The 18,888-nt window shown below is 45.2% G+C and overlaps 1 protein-coding gene across 1 annotated transcript; it reads right to left on the bottom strand.

The window, feature by feature from the left end:
• Window positions 1-4,028: 4,028 nt before the first annotated feature.
• On the bottom strand, window positions 4,029-7,185 carry LOC117732882 (E3 ubiquitin-protein ligase TRIM39-like). Its single transcript, XM_034536118.1, has 2 exons — window positions 7,071-7,185; window positions 4,029-6,046 (listed from the first exon to the last, which is right to left on the bottom strand). The coding sequence occupies exon 2, from the start codon at window positions 6,035-6,037 to the stop codon at window positions 4,394-4,396; it is 1,644 nt and encodes a 547-aa protein (XP_034392009.1). The 5' UTR covers window positions 6,038-6,046; window positions 7,071-7,185; the 3' UTR covers window positions 4,029-4,393.
• Between the last annotated feature and the right edge of the window lie 11,703 nt (window positions 7,186-18,888).

The following is an 18,888-nucleotide window of genomic DNA, read 5'->3' on the forward strand; positions in this document are numbered from 1 at the left end:
GATCTGGATCCGGTCTCTGCTGTACTCTGAGCTGAAGTGGTTTCTGGTGAACCTGCATGATGTCATCTGTATTTCTGATAACTATAGAAATAGCCCATCTTCTCATTGATGGACCAGGACTGAACTGAGACTGGTTCCTCACAGACGGTCCACTAAACCTTTTATTAAATGTGGCTTAATGGAAAAATAAATAGTTCAAGAAGTTCAGGAGCTGATGAACAGGCGTTTTAATAACTATTAATTAATGCTAACGAGACGTCGCGTTTCACCACCAGAGACTCTGAGGAACCCAGTCAGACCTCCGCGTGGTCTTCTTGACGACCTCCTGCTGCTGAGGTTAGATTCTTGGTCATTTATTCCGACATTTGACCTGAAGCGAAACATGCAGAACTTTTCTAAACCTATTTACGGGTTTACGCCGCTAGAGGGCGCCAGATCCCAAACGCATGGACCTTTTTTTAAGGGAACGAGGGGGAGACGAATAGAGAACAGCTCCAGGTTCCTGTGAATTTAAGGTCGACTTCACCAGTAAACGTCGCGATGTGAAGTTTTAATCTTGGAATGAAGAAATACCAACAATTATAAGTATTCACATGTATTTAAACAGATCAATTCAATGGGATTTTATTAAATCCAGTGTTAAAAAAATGCCTGAGTTTACTCTAAAGATCCGTTACATGAGCAATACTTCTGTTCTTATTGTGAAATGCATATATTAGGTAGACCTAATAATGTAAATACAGAATCATAAAGGTGATAATAGAAATAATAAAATAAAATAGCCTGATAATAATGTAAATATAATAATAATGTCCTTGGTGGAGGTAGACCTAGTAATAGTAATACAACATTATAAAGGTGATCATAATAATAGAAATAATAAAATAAAATAGCCTAATAATGTAAATATAATAATAATGTCCTTGGTGGAGGTAGACCTAGTAATAGTAATACAACATTATAAAGGTGATCATAATAATAGAAATAATAAAATAAAATAGCTTAATAATGTAAATGTAATAATAATTTCCTTGGTGGAGGTAGACCTAATAATAATGCATAATTAGAAAGTCTCTGGTCTAGACTCTAGACTCTAGACCCCCGTGCGTCGGGGTTCCCCACTCGTGGTTCAGAAGCTCTCGTAGGAGGTAACCAATGAAGATGAATGTCCTCGTTCTGGAGAAGACTTTCTAAACGTGAACATTGGCTCCGCCCGTCTAGAAGTGGATTTCCTAGGAACAAGGTTGAACAATGAATAAAAGGCCCTTGGACCTGAAGCAGGTGTCCTCGGGGCTCTCACATGAAGTTGGTTTCCACAACACCTTTTTCATTTGGTGAGTATCAGTCTGGTGGGAACTTATCACTGAGTAAAGCTGATACATGCAGTATTTATACTCAGGTACTCAGGTACTCTGATACATGCAGTATTTATACTCAGGTACTCTGATACATGCAGTATTTATACTCAGGTACTCTGATACATGCAGTATTTATACTCAGGTACTCTGATACGTGCAGTGTATTTATACTCAGGTACTCTGATACGTGCAGTATTTATACTCAGGTACTCTGATACATGCAGTATTTATACTCAGGTACTCTGATACATGCAGTATTTATACTCAGGTACTCTGATACGTGCAGTATTTATACTCAGGTACTCTGATACGTGCAGTATTTATACTCAGGTACTCTGATACATGCAGTATTTATACTCAGGTACTCTGATACGTGCAGTGTATTTATACTCATCCAGGCTTCAGCACTGAAACATCTGCAGGTCGACGACATGACGTTCTTCAAGTTCCTCCTCGGGCTCCTCGGTCCATTGCATATGTCCCATTGCATACAGTTCCATTGCATTAAGGTCCATTGCATATGTCCCATTGCATACAGTTCCATTGCATTAAGGTCCATTGCATATGTCCCATTGCATACAGTTCCATTGCATTAAGGTCCATTGCATATGTCCCATTGCATACAGTTCCACTGCATAAAGGTCCATTGCATATGTCCCATTGCATACAGTTCCACTGCATAAAGGTCCATTGCATATGTCCCATTGCATACAGTTCCATTGCATTAAGGTCCATTGCTAATGTCCCATTGCATACAGTTCCACTGCATAAAGGTCCATTGCATATGTCCCATTGCATACAGTTCCATTACATTACATTACATGTCATTTAGCTGACGCTTTTATCCAAAGCGACTTACAATAAGTGCATTAAACCGTGAGTCCAAACTCAGAACAACAAGAATCAAGCAAGTACAATTTCTTCAATAAAGTTAAACTACAAAGTACTATCCGTAAGTGCCATTTAAGTGCTACTAAAGTGCTATCAGTAAGGGACATTTAAGTGCTACTACGGCATTTAAATGCTACCTATTCAAGGTATAGTCGAAAGAGATGTGTTTTTAGTTTGCGCCGGAAGATGTAGAGACTTTCTGCTGTCCTGATGTCAATGGGAAGCTCGTTCCACCAATGAGGAGCCAGCACAGCAAACAGTCGTGATTTAGCTCGAAGTGAAGGAGCTACAAGCAGATTGGCAGAAGCCGAGCGAAGTGAACGGGCTGGGGTGTACGGTTTGACCATGTCCTGGATGTAGACTGGACCCGATCTGTTCGCAGCACGGTACGCAAGTACCAATGTTTTGAAGCGGATGCGGGCGGCCACCGGTAACCAGTGAAGGTCAGAGGAGCGGAGTAGTGTGGGTAAATTTCGGGAGGTTGAAGACCAGTCGAGCAGCTGCATTCTGGATGAGCTGTAGAGGTCGAATGGCATTAGCAGGTAGACCTGCCAAGAGGGAGTTACAATAGTCCAGCCGTGAGATGACCAGAGTCTGGACCAGAACCTGTGCCGCCTTCTGAGTGAGAAGGGGTCGTATTCTCCTGATGTTGTACAGCATGTACCTACAGGAGTGTGTTATTGCGGTAATGTTGGCAGTCAGGGAGAGTTGACTGTCGAGCGTCACTCCGAGGTTCCTGGCAGTCGGAGTCGGAACCAGCACTGAGTTGTTGAAGTTAATAGTTAGGTCGTGGGTGGGAGAGCCTTTTCCTGGAAGGAGGAGAAGTTCAGTCTTGTCCGGGTTAATTTTCAGGTGGTGAGCGGACATCCACTGAGAGATGTCGGTCAGACAGGCAGAGATTCGTGCTGCTACCCGTGTTTCAGATTGGGGAAACGAGAGGATCAATTGGGTGTCGTCACCATAGCTGTGGTAGGAGAAGCCATGCGAGCGAATGACAGAGCCAAGAGAGTTGGTGTACAGAGAGAAGAGAAGAGGACCAAGGACTGAACCCTGAGGTTAACGCATCGTTATCTCATAGTCAACACGGTCAAAATTGTTCCTCCACATTCAGACACATTTGGGACTTTTGTATCTTAAGAATTCTAAAATACATCAATTTTTGTTGCACTTTTGTATCTAAACCTGATTTTGTTGAGCACTTTATGTGTCGTACATCTCGCTCTACAAGGTCTTGCTTCAATTATTACCAACGTACGACAAGATCAGTGCAGAATGTTGTTGCATTGAGAAGAACAAAGTCCAAAAATGAAGCCAGAGTCACCTTTAAAAGAACATCCAGTCCGGTCTGTCTCGTGACAAAACAGGAAACACGACACAACACTACAGATCCTGACATAACCCCCCCCCCCCAAGGGGCGGATTCCAGACGTCCCAACACAGTCCCCCAGGGTGGGTGGAGGGGAGCCGGTGGCCTGACCAAAAGCATGGCAGAAGAAGTCCGGGGGACGGGACCGAAGGACGACCACCAGGAGGACTGACCTGCTCCGGAGGACGGCAACCAGGCCGATAGATCTGGTCCAGAGGACGGGCAAAAGGACGACCACCAGGCGGACCGGCGGACTCCGGAAAACCGGGCTCAGGGGAACCGGGCTCTGGAGCCGTAGGCCGCGTCAAAGGAACCCCGGGAACAGAAGCCGGAAGCGGCCGGGGTGGCGACGGGACAGGGTAATAATCAATAATTCATCTTTATTTTACCCCTGAAAACATACCAGACAGAGATAACTTGATTCCTCCATTTATTTGAAAATTATGAAAACTAAAACCCTTAAACACTTTACTAAAAAATAAGTGGTACATGACTTTATACAATAATTTGTGCCAGTATTAAAAACATATGATGTATACAATAATTAGGTAATACAACATTTAAATTTGGCACCCAGATTTTTAAATTGATGCGCAAATGCTATTTATTCCTGAGTACATTGTTTTTGAGTATTCAACAGTGTTGAATGCAGGTTATGCAGTTATTAAAGATAATTAGACTACATTAGATGATATCAACCAGTGTATAATGTTTCCACCGTCAATCACAAAAAGTATAGATTTGTTAGATTCTCTCCTTATTAAATCCAGTGGTTGTTCTACTCAGTGTGATTGACAGGAGAGATGATCAGAGGAGCAGAGTTTTTACCACCATCATTAAGACATGGACTAAAGTATGGGAAGAGTTTCTCAGTGAAGCAGCAGCCAGTAAAGGAGTAGATAAGAGCTGCAGCATCAACGTCATAAAAGGAGACCAGACCCTCCTCATAATCCACCAACACCCCCACCTTCTGAGGCCGAGACTTCAGAGAGAGACGGACTGGAGGGTCAGCACGAGCTGAGTACTCATTCTCATTCCTCAACCATATCATCCAGAAACCTTTCTGAGGAGACGCTGTGATTAATCCCTTCCTGTTGATGGACTCTCTCATCACTCCTAAAGTCCACTCAGTCTTTCCTTTAACCTGAACCTCGTAGTAAAATCTTCCTGAAGAGAAACTCTGCTTTGCTAAGACAATACCACAATAATCAAATCTCTGTGGATTGTCTGGAAGATTCTTCTTTACATCACCAAGTTTAACTTGTTTTCCATCATCAGACAGGATGAGGTTGGGATGTGCTGAATCAGGATCAAGTGTCAGATCCACTGCAGACTGCTGGATCCTCTTCAGCTCGACCTCAAACAGCTTCTTCATCTGTTTACTGAGCGTCTCCTCCAGCTGGTTCACAGCTCTCATCACAGTCCCCTCATATGAAGGTGGACTGACTCTGACTCCAGCCCAGTTCTTGGTGGGTGGAGCAGCCTTCAGGGTCCTGAGGCTCTGGAGGAGGTGGAGGTGGTCTTCATAGCGTGACAGCTGCTCCACCTCAGTGCTTCTCTTCTTCAGCTCACAGATTTCCTGTTCCAGCTCTTTGATGAAGCCTTCAGCCTGTTTCTCTGTCTTTCTCTGCTTCTCTTTGATCGTGTCGATGAGCTCGGCCTGGCTTCTCTCAACAGACTCCTTCAGAGCGGTGAAGACCTGAACACCACCTGCTATCTCTCTGTCTGCATCTTCCTCACTGAGCTCCACCGAGAGTTTGATCTCCTGAATCTTCAGTTGTCTCTTCTGGATCATCTGCTGGGTTTTAGCCTCAGTCTTCTCCATCTCGGCCTTCTTACCTTCATATTCTTCTTCCAGAGAAACAACATCATGGTTCTTGTGGTCTGAATAAGTGCAGAGCATGCAGACACACATCTGGTCGGTCTTACAGAACAGCTCCAGCAGTTTGTCGTGCTTCGTACACATCCTGCCTTCCAGGTTCTCCACGGGGTCGATCAGCTGATGTCTCTTCAGACCTGGTCTTGTCAGATGAGGCTCCAGGTGAGTCTCACAGTAGGACTCCAGACACACCTGGCAGGACTTCAGGGCCTTCAGTTTGGTTCCAGTGCAGCCGTCACAGGGAACTTCTCCTGGTTTGGCAGCTTGTTGCTCTGAGCTGCTGCTGCTGGCTTTCTGTTGAGCTGACTGTCTGAACTGAGCAACCATCTCAGAGATGAAGGTGTTGACCTGCAGCTCAGGTCTGGTGGAGAAAGACTTCTTACAGTTGGGACAGTGATAGGGGACATTGATGTTCCAGTGTTGAGTGATGCAGGCTTTACAGAAGTTGTGTCCACATGGTATGGTGACTGGATCAGTGAACACATCCAGACAGATGGAGCACAGAAACTGATCCTCAATCAGCTGCCAGCTGGCAGCAGACATGTCTACAGTCTGAGGACAACAAGAGTGGGAAAACATAACTGTTATTACATAACTTGTTATTATTTGTTTTGTAAAAACAAACTATGATTAGTAGATTATAATAAGTCTTCATGAATTATGTTTTTATATTATATAAAAGTTTCTGCAATAAAGGAGCGCTCAGATATGCAGTTCAACAGGAGGGTTGGGGCAAAATATAAAATGTTGGTATTACTTCCTCATGAGATATGTTATTGATACACTGGCGGCTATTAATTTGTTAATCAACTGTTATTACAGAACTTTTAATTATTTGTTTAATAAAATCATTACATAAATATTCTTTTAGGGGTATTTTACAGATAATATAAAATAATAATAAAACATTGATAAACTAATCGGATGTCTTAAGCATTGCAGTTATAAAACCCTGGGCCCTCTGGTTCAGAATTCAAATAGAATTTAATTTAAAACACAATGTGACACCTGAATTACTGTCACATCTGATAATAAATAAGATAATATTACTGCTACCCTGCTGTTTATATTGTAATTAAAGTGAAAGTATTTTGAAAGTAGACAAAACATTTAAAATATTGAACATAACCCATTTCTTACAATTTACTGTGATATATTAAGCAGTATTTAATTTAAATATTTGTTTTATTGAAGTTTCTGATGGAGCAGAGATGAATAAAAATCCCTCCATCTGTACAAAGACCTTTAGAGTCAGTGAGTCAGCTCAACATTCAGTCTGAGTGGAACTTCCTGTCTGAGTGGAGCTGAGGTTTGGAGCTCAAACAGGAAACAGGTCTGTGAATTAGCTGAAGCTAATGCTAGCTGTGATTGTATCCTGTGTAACCTTTAACTAGCCAGAGTTCAGTCCCTGTGGTTTGGTTTCTACCTGTTGGTTTGATCTACAATGACACATTTATATGGATTCATATTCTTTATATGATAAAACTAGACGTAAAACAATCAGATTCTAGTTTGAACTCAACGTGGACCAAATATTTAGTGAGTGTATTTAGTCTTTGTAGAAGAGTGGACTCACCAGTGTTTGTCAGAGACTCTGTTGTTGTTGTTGTTGTTGAGAGAAATCTGCTGGATTCAGTTGAATGTCTCAGACTCACTTTACTTTCACTTCCTGAAAAGTGACTCTACAGCTCCTCCTTCTGTGGCCCGTCGCCAACAGGGAGCGGTGGAGGAAGTAATGAGAACCTGAACTGAAGGAAAAGTACAAACACAACAATGTGAAAATACTTCACTACAAGTAAACATCTTGCATTCAAAACTTCACTTACGTTTAAGTATTCTTCAAATGCATTTTAAGGATGTGTGAGGTAGGTGTATGTTTAATTTGTGGTCAATTGATCAGAATCTAGGCCGAACACTGTTCTATACCCATTGTCTTTCTTTACTAACTGATTGTATACGGTAACGTGGGTAATATCTAAAACGGCTAGTCGGTGTCTCCATCTCACCACTAGGAGGGTTGTCGGCGCTTTGTGTTCACGCTTCTTTGTCGAGTTTCTCAGAAGAAGAGTAACGCAAGACAAACGAAGAGTGTAGCGCAGTGAACAGGCACCCTCATTAAAACGTTGTTGAAACTGTGTTTACGGTGAACACTTAGTTCAAGGGAACGGTTAGCTTGTTAGCTAAGGATAGTGAGAGACTGTATTGAGTCTGTGCAGAAGAGTGGACTCACCAGTGTTTGTCAGAGATTCTGTTGTGTTGTTGTTGTTGTTGTTGTTGTTGAGAAAAAGCTGCTGGATTAAGTTGAATGTTTCTTTAGAGAGAAACAGAGAGACTTGTCTCGACTGCAGCTCTGCTGTCTCAGACTCACTTTACTGTCACTTCAGGAAAAGTGACTCTACAGCTCCTCCTTCAGTGTTGATCCTCCTTCTGTGTTGATCCTCCTTCTGTGGCCCGTCACCAACAGGGAGCGGCGGAGGAAGTAATGAGAACCTGAACTGAAGGAGGCAGCTATGCAGTGGGACCAGGTAGAGGCAAACCGGCACATCCTGGGGGCGCTCCTGGCCCAGGCAGAGAGGGAGGCTCACGCCCTGGAACCACTCGCCTCCCGGACAGTTGCGGCTCTTGCCGAACCCTTCCCCCTTGACAGGCGTGGCTCTCCATAAGATGACGGCGGCAGGCGACGTGCAGTCGTTATTAGAGGCGGTGGCGGAGGCATGCGGCTGGCTAGCGGCAGAGTGGGTGGTCCGCCTCCTACCCCTGCTCACTGGGGAGGCGCAAACAGCGGCCCTGGGGCTGCCCCCAGCAATGGTGGATTCCAGCTGTACACAGTCTATGATCCACCAGAGCCTGGTTCGGCCCGGGGCATTGGTGGAAGCATTGTGGGTAAAAATTAGGTATGTGGATGGGGCTGTTCACGAGTATCCTATAGTGTCAGGGGAAATTAGACACAGGAGGAAACATAATGTAAAGGTTGCAGTTAACTCCGCCTTACGCACCAAATAATCTTGGGAACCGATTGGCCGGAGTTTGACAAATTAATGGTCCGTTCCCGGCAGACGGGGTCATGCGTTATGTGTGCAGTTGGACAGAGGGAGGTACGGAATCTCAGTTCAGTGCAGCATCAACGTCATAAAAGGAGACTAGACCCTCCTCATAATCCACCAAAACCCCCACCTTCTGAGGCTGAGACTTCAGAGAGAGACGGACTGGAGGGCCAGCAAGAGCTGAGTACTCATTCTCATTCCTCAAATATGTCATCCAGAAACCTTTCTGAGGAGTCGGTGTGATATTCTTCCCTTCCTGTTGATCGACTCTCTCATCACTCCTAAATCCCACTCAGTCTTTCCTTCAGCCTGAACCTCGTAGTAAAATCTTCCTGAAGAGAAACTCTGCTTTGTTAAGACAATAACACAATAATCAAATATCTGTGGATTGTCTGGAAGATTCTTCTCTACATCACCATGTGTAACTTGTTTTCCATCATCAGACAGGATGAGCTCAGGATGTGCTGAATCAGGATCAAGTGTCAGATCCACTGCAGACTGCTGGACCCTCTTCAGCTTGACCAGCTTCATCTGTTAACTGAGCGTCTCCTCCAGCTGGTTCACAGCTCTCATCACAGTCCCCTCATATGAAGGTGGACTGACTCTGACTCCAGCCCAGTTCTTGGTGGGTGGAGCAGCCTTCAGGGTCCTGAGGCTCTGGAGGAGGTGGATGTGGTCTTCAGAGCGTGAGAGCTGCTCCACCTCAGTGCTTCTCTTCTTCAACTCACAGATTTCTTGTTCCAGCTCTTTGATGAAGCCTTCAGCCTGTTTCTCTGTCTTTCTCTGCTTCTCTTTGATCGTGTCGATGAGCTCGGCCTGGCTTCTCTCAACAGACTCCTTCAGAGCGGTGAAGACCTGAACACCACCTGCTATCTCTCTGTCTGCATCTTCCTCACTGAGCTCCACCGAGTGTTTGATCTCCTGAATCTTCAGTCGTCTCTTCTGGATCATCTGCTGGGTTTCAGCCTCAGTCCTCTCCATCTCGGCCTTCTTTCCTTCATATTCTTCTTTCAGAGGAACAACATCATGGTTCTTGTGGTATACAACAGTGCAGAGCATGCAGACACACGTCTGGTCGGGTCCGAGAACCCTTGATTGACACTTTGGAGGGTCTCTGTGTCTGTACGTCATTATTGACATTCATTCCGTCATCATTTTATGAAACCAAATGGTCCCACCTTGGGTTTGAACCAAGGGTCTATACCTCCGGTCCAGAAAAATGCTTACGTTTTTTATGTACCATATTTATCTATTATTGTACTGTTTGCATGTTTATTGTTTTAAATAGTTTTCTAACTAGAAATGTTGCTTGCTTTGGCTTTTGAAAAACTACTCTGTGTTTTATGGCATCTGGGAAATGTTTTTGGAATTAGTTAAAAATGGTGATATTGAAGATAAGAATAAGAATAATAATGCATTTAATTTATGTAGCGCTTTTCAAGGTACTCAAAGACACTTTATATAACATATTTTTGCTTTTGCAATAGTCAATTCTGGAGGTGATGAAGGCGTGGATTAAAGTTTCAGCAGCTGATGAGGAAAGTGATGGGCGGAGACGGGCAATGTTTCTTAGGTGGAAGAAGGAGGTTCTGGTGATTTGTTTGATGTGATGTTCAAATGAGAGGTTGCTGTCAAACATGACTCCGAGGTTGCGGATGTGAGGGGAGGGAGACAGAGTGGAGTTGTCAATGGTGAGGCAGAAGTTGTGACTGGTTTTGGTGAGAGATTTGGGACCGATGATGATCATATCCGATTTATCACAGTTGAGTTTGAGAAAGTTGGTTTGCATCCATGATTTAATGTCAGTGAGGCAGTTGGTCAGAGTGGACTGAGTAGTAGTGGTAATGGCCTTTGTGGAGATGTAGAGCTGGACATCATCAGCGTAGCAGTGGAAGAGGAGACCGTGATGACGTATAATGTTTCCAAGAGGGAGCAGGTAGAGGATGAACAGAAGAGGACCAAGCACCGAACCCTGGGGGACGCCTGAGACAGAGGAGCAGTGGAGGAGGTGCAGTTGTTGATGCTGGGAAACCGTATTGAAATGGCTCGAACAGATAGGTGGGTTTTGAGTTGTGCAGCGACGACGCGTTCCAATATTTTTGGCAGGAAGGGAAGATTTGAGATGGGCCGGAAATTGCTCATGGTCTCAGGGTCGAGTCCAGGTTTCTTTGAGGATGGGGGTGACAGCAGCCAGTTTAAGTGTGTCGGGGACTGAGCCAGAGTTGAGGGAGGAGTTGATTATTGATATGATGAGTGTTGCGATGGCCGGAAGACATTCCTTGGTGAGAGTAGATGGTATGGGATCCAGAATACAGGTGGAGCTTCTTATTCCTGTTGTGAAGGAGAACTGAGAAAGGGGCTGAGGGGTGAATATGGAGAGGGCGGGTGGAGAGATAGAAAGGCCGGAGGAGGTGTCAATTTTATAATAAGAGGAAAGAGTTGCATTTGTCGACTGTAAAGGATTTGGAGGTGCAGTCTCTGGATTTGAGAAGCTTGTTTATTGTTGAGAAGAGAGCCTTTGGGTTGGAGGAGCCAGAGTGTATGAGGTGTGAGTAGTCGGTGGACCGGGCTGAGACGAGAGCGTCTTTGTATTGTTGAAGGTAGTCAGAGTGGGCTTGGAGATGGACTGTTAAAGCGTTTTTTTTGCAGTCTTTTCAAGCTGGCACTTACAGGATTTTCATGTGTTTTATTATTATTATTTTTTGTTTATTATTTGTTATTGCATTTATTTATATTCCATGTCGTTTATTTATTAAATTATATTTGGTATTGTAAATAGTTTTTTAACATGTTTGACTTTTCTTTATTTTAAAGTGATATTTGGGGGAAGGTTCTGATGTATACGTACAATGAATTTGAGTGTATAAAATCAATAAATATATGTTTGCTTTTTAAAGGAGAATATATCTCCCTGGATGCATTGCTGTAGAAGTATAACGTTACAGAAAATGAGATATAAAAGTACTGTACTTCCAAATAAGTACATTCGCTGAAAAAGTCTGTAAATATAGTGATTCAAAATCATTATAAATAGTCAAAAATGACAACACTTTCATTATAAAGCACCACAAATAAATAAATCCAAATCTGTGAGCAATGCAAAGCTACTTCCCGCATCGTCCACTAGGAGGCGACACCTCCTCAGAGTTTTTACTATAAATTCACGCGCAGATGGAGACGCACCTATAATCTGAGTCTCCTGATGTCCCTGAACGCAATAATACAAATATGCAAAGAAAGTTGTACATGTTGTGTAGCTGTGGCCGTGGGAGGAACTGCCATCTGCTCATATGTGCTATTTAATAAGAAATCAACCTAAAAAAAGTGTTAAAGAGTCATTTAATATAAAAAAACATTGAGAATTACTGCAAAACCTTATATGGTGTCGGTTTAATGGTTTAATTTGTGGTTTTTAACTGACACTGAAAAAAGAGATTCCATTTTGGTTTAGTGCCATACTTTAAGAGTTTAAAGTATATTTTGAAGATTATCAGAATAAAACAGTAAATCGCAATTTATAAGATCTTCTTTTCACAAAACAATACAAATATAAAAATATAATAAAAACAATATATATTTTTATTTATGCCAATAATTGTGATTATATTATTATATATTGTATATGTATATGTATATTGATATATATATATTATATGTATATGTATATATACACATACACATATATTAAGTATTTTACATTTTTGTGTGTATGTTTTGATATATTTATATATATATTATATGTATGTATATATATACATATATACAGTAAGTATTTAAAAATGTTTTGTGTATGTTTTAAACAGTTTACATTAGTAAAGAAGAAAATAACAGGAAAGTAAAGCAAATAAACAAAAGTAAAGAAATAAAAGCAACAAATAAATAAAAAATATAATAAAAGCAACAAAAAAATAAATAATAATAATTAATCAAAAACACGCACCCACAGACCCACACATGGCCTTTACATTCGTTTGTGTGATATATATTTGTAAGACTAAAGTTGCGTGTCACGTTTCAAACCACTACACCTCAGAGTTGTGTCAACCCAGCCGCCCCAAACTGGACGTCCCGCATTCCTCAGAGGATCAATGGCCGCCGTCCCCCTGAGGCGGCGACACGTCGGGGCTTTAAGTTCACGCTGAATCAGAGAAGGCCCCAAAACGTGTCGCATCACTGAAGGCCGGGTCACACGTCGTCATACGTGTCGTGTGTGTGTACTATATGCTGTCATCATTGAAGGCCAGAAGAGGAGGTGTCATGAGATGATATGCATGTGTATGGTGAAGATGGCAGCAGCACTATTATTCGTGATATAATAGCAGCAGCAATAATTAGTGATCAGCGGTTTCATCTGTAATAATAATAATAGTTTTTATATTGTTTCATGCACACATAACTGCGAACCCAGATCATCAACCAGATCACGTGACTATACTTTTATTTATTTATTAAATCATACACATCACATTGTGAAATATACACATTTTGACTTCCTTTTATGCACTTTTGGACAATGAGATTATTCATTCATATCTTTTTTTTCCTTTAGTTAGTTAGATAGTTGAGTAGTTAGTTAGCTTGCTAAGTCCACCATGATGTCATGCTACATTGGAGACCTGCCAATTACCTTGTAGCCCCGCCCTAAAGCATACCCAGCTTCATGGTCTGTTTGACTCTAAACTACCATAATTTACCAAATAAAAATCACGCTGTATTGAAGATGACTTGAAACTAGAGATTGAGACCAAAAACTCATGTTTACAATGTTTACTGAGGGAATAAATCAAGAGAAGTAGAGTCATTTATATAGACTTCTATACAACCAGAGGAGTCGCCCCCTGGTGGTCAGGAGAAAGAATGCAGCTTTAACGCATGAAGCATAGACTTCTATACAACCAGAGGAGTCGCCCCCTGTTGGTCAGGAGAGAGAATGCAGCTTTAACGCATGAAGCATAGACTTCTATACAACCAGAGGAGTCGCCCCCTGGTGGCCAGGAGAGAGAATGCAGCTTCAACACATGAAGTATAGACTTCTATACAACCAGAGGAGTCGCCCCCTGGTGGTCAGTAGAGAGAATGCAGCTTTAATACATGAAGCATAGACTTCTATACAACCAGAGGAGTCGCCCCCTGGTGGTCAGGAGAAAGAATGCAGCTTTAACACATGAAGCATAGACTTCTATACAACCAGAGGAGTCGCCCCCTGGTGGTCAGTAGAGAGAATGCAGCTTTAACACATGAAGCATAGACTTCTATACAACCAGAGGAGTCGCCCCCTGGTGGTCAGGAGAAAGAATGCAGCTTTAACACATGAAGCATAGACTTCTATACAACCAGAGGAGTCGCCCCCTGGTGGTCAGGAGAGAGAATGCAGCTTTAACACATGAAGCATAGACTTCTATACAACCAGAGGAGTCGCCCCCTGGTGGCCAGGAAAGAGAATGCAGCTTTAACACATGAAGCATAGACTTCTATACAACCAGAGGAGTCGCCCCCTGGTGGTCAGGAGAGAGAATGCAGCTTTAACACATGAAGCATAGACTTCTATACAACCAGAGGAGTCGCCCCCTGGTGGTCAGGAGAGAGAATGCAGCTTTAACACATGAAGCATAGACTTCTATACAACCAGAGGAGTCGCCCCCTGGTGGTCAGGAGAGAGAACGTCCTCTTGTTTCCTCTCATGCACATTCTCCACCCTTAGGCATGAAATGTCACGGTGAGTGTTTGAAGAGCCGGTGACATCAGCGTGCATTCTGACCATTCTTCTCCAACGTGCACACAATGGGTGTCTCAGAGAAGCACGGATTCCTCCGTGCACGGTGTGTTGTCGTGGCCGGGTGCTACTAATTCTTGAAAATCCCTCTGAACAAAGAGTATAATTAAAGATGAACAGCGTGACACCAGGAGAAGCCACTGCACCGGCTTTAATGTGGAGACCAAATGAATTCATGTGAAGACAGATCCCTCAAATCAGTGAATATGATTCAAGGAGTAGGACGTCCTTGTATAAATCAGGCCGTGAATGAAATATGAACCAACCCCTCGGTTCCAAGTAAAGAGAGGAATGAAAGTGGAAAGTTTGGTGTATCTAAGTGCTGCTGAAGTGGAGATTTCTGTCCTATCACCTTAAAACCTCCCCAGTTGTGTTTTTTCGTGTCTAAGTTTTCAGAATTTTGTTTAAATGAGACATTATCTTATGATAACCTTTGGGTGGATTAACATGAATCTTATCGAAAAAAGAAACACCTAAATGTGTATTTTGGACGTTTTCTTTCCGCTAGAAGACGTGTTTATAGGAGATAAATAGACCCAAAATGTGCAGCCTTTCACTGTTTAGAGGACGCACCTGCTCCCTCCACTCAGAGAGGCCCGGTGTGAGGGAGGAACAGAGGAAGAGAGAGAGAGAGAGAGAGAGAGAGCGCTGACTTCAGATCAGCGGGGATGGGGACAGAACAGAGGTCTGGTTCAGCTACTGCAGGCAGCCCCCTGGGGGGCAATCAGACGGAAATGTGGCCCAGATCCCAACTCTCATCCTCTTCCTTCTCTTCCTCCCCTCTTCCAATTCCTCTCTCTTTCACACCACGTCCTCCCATTTGAAGCTCTGGCCCAGGATATGGGATCCGGGGGCTCGCTGTCTCACTCTTTTAATGTCTTTCCTGTCTGCCTGCTGGCCTCGGAGGCCACGACACACAGGGCCCAGTGATGGCCGACTCAGTCCACGACGCCCTCTTCCACAAGAAGGGAGTCATTGTGTCCCTGCTGTCGCAACAATGATCGAGTTAATGTGAGCCAGGTGGATTGAGGGGGGGGGGGGGGGGGGGGGGGGGGGGGGGGGGGGGGGGGGGGGGGGCTCGCTCCTCGACTCCGGCCTCATCCATCAGTGTCGGCCCCCTCACCTCCAGGTTTCTCCCGGTCTCCAGCTCCGGGTCCATGTCCCTGTCCTCACTTCCCTTCCTGCACTGGACCCTGTGGACGTGGTTTACGGGTCATCCAGAACCACAGGGATCCGAGTCAAGTCTTAAGAGTCTCAAGTAGATTTTCACATTTCTTTACCAATGTATTTTCCTGAATATAAATATATATATATATATATATATATATATATATATATATATATATATTGGTTACATGCTCTCATTGTAACCAGCGAATGTTGATCTTGCAAAACGTTTGACCTAAATAGGGCGACCAGGCTGGATCAGCGTCCCGCTAATCCTAAACGCCACATCTGTATCCCGGAGCTGAGAGATCTGAACTCTGAGCGTCGACTCGTGTGGGATTAACATCGGGGGGGTGGGGGTGGGGGTGGGGGGGGGCTTTCGGGATTGAAGCCTCTGATTTTTGGGTTTAAGGCTGGCAAAACATTTTTTTTAAACGACCTGCAGGGCATATTGTCAAAAGGGTCATTGGAACCCACATTTATGGTCATTACGCAACACAACAACCACATGACAAACTAAAGCAGTAGTGCATAAAACAATACGCACAGACAACGAGGCCGACGTCTTCACAGTAAAAAACTCGACTCTGACTGATGTTTGATTGACACCGACATCGGGATGTGAACACAGAGTCCGGATCTCCGTCCGAGCAGCTTGATCCGGGATGAGCGATGGATCCAGGTCTCCGTGAGGATGTTGGCCCAACAGTCACCGGCCTCCCGCTGCTTCCATCCATCCTCCCTGGGTTGGCTTTTCATCTCCTCCCTCCTCCTCCCTCCCTCCTCCTCCCTCTCCTTCCCCTCCTCCCCTTTCTCCCTCTCCTCCCTCTCCTCCCCCTCCTCTCTCTCCTCCCCTCTCCTCCCTTCTCCTCCCTCTCCTCCATCTCCTCCCTCTCCTCCCTCCTCCCTCTCCTCCATCTCCTCCCTCTCCTCCCCTCTCCTCCCTCTCCTCCATCTCCTCCTCCCTCTCCTCCCTCCTCCCTCTCCTCCTCCTCTCTCCTTCCTCTCCTCCCTCCCCTTCCTCCCTCTCCTCCCTCTCCTCCCCCTCCTCCCTCTCTTCCCCTCTCCTCTCTCTCCTCCCCTCCCCTCTCCTCCCTCTCCTCTCTCTCCTCCCTCTCCTCCATCTCCTCCTCCCTCTCCTCCCTCTCTTCCTCCCTCTCCTCCTCCCTCCTCCTCTCCTCCCTCTCCTCCCATCTCCTCCCTCTCCTCCATCTCCTCCTCCCTCCTCCCTCTCCTTCTCCCTCTCATCCCTCCTCCCTCTTCCCTCTCCTCCTCCCTCCTCCCTCTTCCCTCCTCCCTCTCCTCCTCCCTCCTCCTCTCCTCCATCTCCTCCTCCCTCCTCCCTCTCCTCCTCCCTCTCATCCCTCCTCCCTCTTCTCTCTCCTCCCTGTCCTCCATCTCCTCCTCCCTCTCCTCCTCCATCCTCTCTCTCCTCCTCCCTCTCATCCCTCCTCCCTCTTCCCTCTCCTCCCTCTCCTCCATCTCCTCCTCCCTCTCCTCCTCCCTCTCATCCCTCCTCCCTCCTCCCTCTCCTCCCTGTCCTCCATCTCCTCCTCCCTCTCATCCCTCTCCTCCTACCTCTTCCCTCCTCCCTCTCCTCCACTCTCCTCCCTCTCCTCCATCTCCTCCTCCCTCCTCCCTCTCATCCCTCTTCCCTCTCCTCCTCCCTCCTCCCTCTTCCCTCTCCTCCATCTCCTCCTCCCTCTCCTCCTCCCTCTCATCCCTCTCCTCCTCCCTCCTCCTCCCTCTCCTCCTCCCTCCTCCTCCCTCTCCTCCTCCCTCTCATCCCTCTCCTCCTCCCTCTCCTCCTCCCTCTCATCCCTCTCCTCCTCCCTCTCCTCCATCTCCTCCTCCCTCTCATCCCTCTCCTCCTCCCTCCTTCCTCTTCCCTCCTCCCTCTCCTCCTCCCTCTTCCCTCCTCCCTCTCCTCCTCCCTCTTCCCTCTTCCCTCCTCCCTCTCCTCCTCCCTCCCCCCTCCTCCCTCTCCTCCCTCTCCTCCTCCCTCTCCTCCCTCTCCTCCCCTCTCCTCCCCTCTCCTCTCTGGGGCAGTTCGATCTCAAAGACCACTTCTCTTAATCCCCCCCACGCGTTTTCTTCCCATGTTAATGTATTCTGTCATAAGTAATAAACACGACAAAAAAACAACAAACAAATACAGCGATATTCATGGGAGCCACCTCCGCTATCGTAGCAACGACAAAAAGAAAAGATTATGACGTCTGAACGAGGCTGAAAAAACCCATTTAATGAGAGTTAAGTGAAGATGTGTGAGATTATAGAGGGAGGAAGTCCCGCCCCTTCCGGTGTTCATGTTACAATACATTGCATGTCATTTAGCCGAATTACAAAATATGAAAAAAATATTCACTGGCTCCACTTATAAACAAATAAAAATGAAGGTAACAATTTGCATACATATTTTTAAGTACTCCCAACTCTGTCATTATTGAGTTAAGCCTATGAGTCTTTAATAATCTTACTAACTAATTAGTTTAATTAAGTTGAACCAACTCAATAGGAATCCAAAAGACCTGGTGGTATTAAATTTAAATTAATTTGTTTTGGCTATTTCGACTCATTAGTTTTAATTCCATCCTACTCAAAAAATGCGCATGCAGATTATTAATTTAATTATTTCAGTATTAGTGATTAATTTCACTTAATTTACAATAAATTCACCTTTTAAAAAAAAAGAAAAGAAAAGTGTATTATAAAGCACATATGATGTTATAGATACAATAAAAACATGTTTTTGTTAAAAACAGAGCGATTAAGTGATTTGCAAAGTTTTTAAAAACATATTGGTGCTCCGGGTCCCTCAGGGTCCCCCCGGAGCCCCGGAGCCCCGGAGCCCCGGAGCCCCGGAGCCCCGGAGCCCCGGAGCCCCACGTTGGAGAACAACCCGCCGGCTTATTTTACGGCTCCGACAAATGCTGCTGTCAATCACCTCGGTTCAGCCGGCACCGCCTCCTCTCCAGTCGGGAGCGCACCGGGGAGCTTCGCATCTGGGGTTGGGTCTTTTTTTTTTTCTTCTCCTCCCTCCGCCGTCGGTCGGTCGGTCGGTCGGTCGGTCCACGCCCACTCGACTGCCCGCTTCCCCCGCTGCAGCAGCAGCGGCCCCTGCGCGCACACACGTCGGCTGAGGGCTTTATTTCTCCCCACGGCGGAGACCAACCTCCCTTCTATTTGTCAAATCTCTCTCCTCCCTCCCTCCCTCTCTCCCTCCCTCCCTCCCTCTCTCCCTCCCTCCCTCCCTCCCTCCCTCCCTCCCTCTCTCCCTCCCTCCCTCCCTCTCTCCCTCTCTCCCTCTCTCCCTCTCTCCCTCTCTCCTTCCCTTTCCCTTTCCCAAATGCCCGCGCGTGGCGTGCTTTGCGCTCGGCAGCGCAATAGTTAACGAGCCGCCGGATGCG

Source organism: Cyclopterus lumpus, chromosome 6, assembly GCF_009769545.1.
Source record: "Cyclopterus lumpus isolate fCycLum1 chromosome 6, fCycLum1.pri, whole genome shotgun sequence".
Taxonomy (NCBI): Eukaryota; Metazoa; Chordata; class Actinopteri; order Perciformes; family Cyclopteridae; genus Cyclopterus; species Cyclopterus lumpus.

Coding starts and splice junctions, on each gene's coding strand:
- LOC117732882 (XM_034536118.1), bottom strand. CDS start 6,037: ATGTCTGCTGCCAGCTGGCAGCTGATTGAGGATCAGTTTCTGTGCTCC.